At 33.9% G+C, this 2,499-nt stretch overlaps 1 protein-coding gene across 1 annotated transcript; it reads right to left on the bottom strand.

The window, feature by feature from the left end:
• Nucleotides 1-217: 217 nt before the first annotated feature.
• Nucleotides 218-2,171, bottom strand: LOC129574044 (farnesyl pyrophosphate synthase-like). Its single transcript, XM_055455357.1, has 8 exons — nucleotides 1,995-2,171; nucleotides 1,848-1,936; nucleotides 1,723-1,793; nucleotides 1,516-1,656; nucleotides 1,298-1,346; nucleotides 901-1,210; nucleotides 600-817; nucleotides 218-518 (listed from the first exon to the last, which is right to left on the bottom strand). The coding sequence occupies exons 1-8, from the start codon at nucleotides 2,111-2,113 to the stop codon at nucleotides 325-327; spliced, it is 1,191 nt and encodes a 396-aa protein (XP_055311332.1). The 5' UTR covers nucleotides 2,114-2,171; the 3' UTR covers nucleotides 218-324.
• Nucleotides 2,172-2,499: the final 328 nt, after the last annotated feature.

Genomic DNA, 2,499 nt, shown 5'->3' with positions numbered 1-2,499 from the left:
CCAATTGTCAAACCGGCACGTAATAAACACAGTGTATGTACAAATAAATGATTAAATTTATTAAAAAAACATTCCGAAAATAATGGCTTTAATCCGCATAATGACACAACAGTTGCAGAACATTTTTAATTGCTTTTCAATGTCAAAACCATCATGTTACACATTTTATTTGTCAAGTATTGTTACATTTATGCATTAATAACATTGACATAAACCGCCTCAATCAGAATAAACACGTGTTCTACAGTATCATATTATTTATTTATATTGCTATGTGCAAATACATGAAAAATGTTGGCAATAATGTGAATGTTTCATTTAGTTTCACTTGAAAAGTTGTGAGCGGTGAAATAGCAAATCCACCGTTTTGTATAGCACATTTTTTATTGGATCTTGACATTCTGCCGCCGCAATTAGTGCTCTGATTGAATCATATTTCCCATATGCAAATTCTCTGTACAATTCAAGCATGTTCATATCAATAAAAAGCTGTTTGACACGATTGATACATTCAGAATCTAAAATACAATATCAATGAGAAAAAATGAAGTAAATGAGACCATTTTTCTATGCGTTGAAAATGAATGTATGATTCGAACCGTTTTTTCCATAGTTTTCAATCATAATTTGCTTTTGTTCATCATTAGCACGTCGCATGCATGTGACGGCTAACCAGGAACACTTTCCGATCTCAATATCATGCGTCGTTTTCTGAAGGACACCATCAATATCGAAAATATCCAACACATCATTTTGGCATTGGTGATAGTGTCCCATTTCATCACAAATGTGTTTAATTGATTCGCGGTTATCATAGCTGAAACAGAATCGTATCATATTAGATATCAAATTGATGATAGTTATTCTTTTGTCTGGTCAATTCTCTGCTGATGCAGTTACCCGGTGAGTGACATCAACATCGACATTGGTGTATAGAATAGAAAATTTGAGGTTATCACCACTTGTGCGGGATACACAATCTCCAGGGAATAATCGCTTACTTTGCCCAAACCGATAAAATCCATTGCTTGGCCCATATGCGTGGAAAATACTCCTTCGACAATGTACTCAAATAACTCCGAATAACAGGCAAGATCACTGCAGTGGTTCTTAAGAATGAAGTAACCACTATGAATGATCAGAATATAATCACTCACAGCAAAATTTCCAATGTCTTCCAATGTATGCCAACATCGACGACCCCGACGTACTAAAATAATAAAGTGAACAAGAAACCCGATTGCTTGCTGATATCAAGAATGAAAAGAAAAAAACTCGAAAATGCAATTATACAAACCAACACCACCGTCTATTATGTCATCGTGGATGACAATTACTGTATTGACCTAAGAAAGAAATTAATCGGAACCACATAGAATACATACACATGGCATTATGAAACTATCAAGCAACACTTGAATCCATTCCACGAATTTGTGCCAATTTGTGCGTCGAAGTGACATTTTTGTATTTCAAATGATCATTTTCTGCATATTCTTTGTAAGAATTTCTTACCAGCTCAAGTGCCCAACAAATCATATAAAGTTTATACATTTTTTCGGGTGTCTGCTCGCTTTTGTCCATCAAATCTTTGTAGCCCAAGATCACTTGCATAGGACGAAATTGCTTGCCGTTTGGCACATTATATTGAAGAGCCTTCAAATTATGTATAAATGTGATTCTACAGACATATAAACTGAAACTACAATCGAATTCACTCACCCGATCAAAATATTCAGCGGTCTTTTTGTTTGTACGTTTCTCAATGAATGTGAATATTTCGCGTTTTACATCTACAAAATTGGTTTGAATAGGAGAAAGACTGAAAATTCAAATAGAAATCAAACCTGGAAACACTGCGTTAAACTTCCGATATTCTTCTTCTAAATCTGGTCTTAATTTTGCTGTGAAAGTTTTAAAAATATTCAAATCTTTCCTACAAAAAAAAAATGGTGTTATATGCACACTTGACACAGATGATATATTTATTCTACCTGTCGCTAATCTGTTCCTTATTTTTAGCAGCGCAGCCAATTGAAAACGACTTATAGGGGTTACTTATAAGAATTAATTTCTTTGCAAACACAATGATTTTATTCGATTTTGAAAACATTTTGAATGAAAACACTTCTTGCTTCTTAGAAAGACTTTTGGCGAAAACAAGCACATCATTGTGGACTTATATTTAAAGCTGACGTTTATCTTTTGAAAGGAAAAGAAGCGCAGCGATTCACATGTCTAGAGATATCGTCCTGAAAATTGATCTAATCAGTGCATCTATACCTTATTTATTAATGGTCAATGTCGTTAAAAAACACTTTTAAAATTGGCGGCTCTTTTGATGTTTGTTTATTGCACATTAAATGCTCGTGCAGAGAAATTTGCAATACGATTCGAAAAGAGCTTGACATTGGGGGCTATCAAGGGGAAAAACAAAAAAAGACAAATCGGCAATTATTGAAAATAATTCAAGTGTAATGGAAATGTCAAATAACCTCA

Source organism: Sitodiplosis mosellana, unplaced genomic scaffold (genome assembly GCF_009176505.1).
Source record: "Sitodiplosis mosellana isolate CC-2019 unplaced genomic scaffold, AAFC_SMos_1.0 Smas_scaffold_6150, whole genome shotgun sequence".
Taxonomy (NCBI): domain Eukaryota; kingdom Metazoa; phylum Arthropoda; class Insecta; order Diptera; family Cecidomyiidae; genus Sitodiplosis; species Sitodiplosis mosellana.
This window is presented reverse-complemented; position numbering and strand designations above follow the sequence as displayed.

Bases quoted from the DNA above. Each gene is read 5' to 3' on its own strand.
- LOC129574044 (XM_055455357.1), bottom strand. From the start codon at position 2,113: ATGTTTTCAAAATCGAATAAAATCATTGTGTTTGCAAAGAAATTAATT. The intron at 1,794-1,847 runs GTTTGATTTCTA...CCAATTTTGTAG, and splicing joins GTTTAACGCAGTGTTTCCAG to ATGTAAAACGCGAAATATTC. The intron at 519-599 runs GTTCGAATCATA...ATTGTATTTTAG, and splicing joins TGAAAACTATGGAAAAAACG to ATTCTGAATGTATCAATCGT.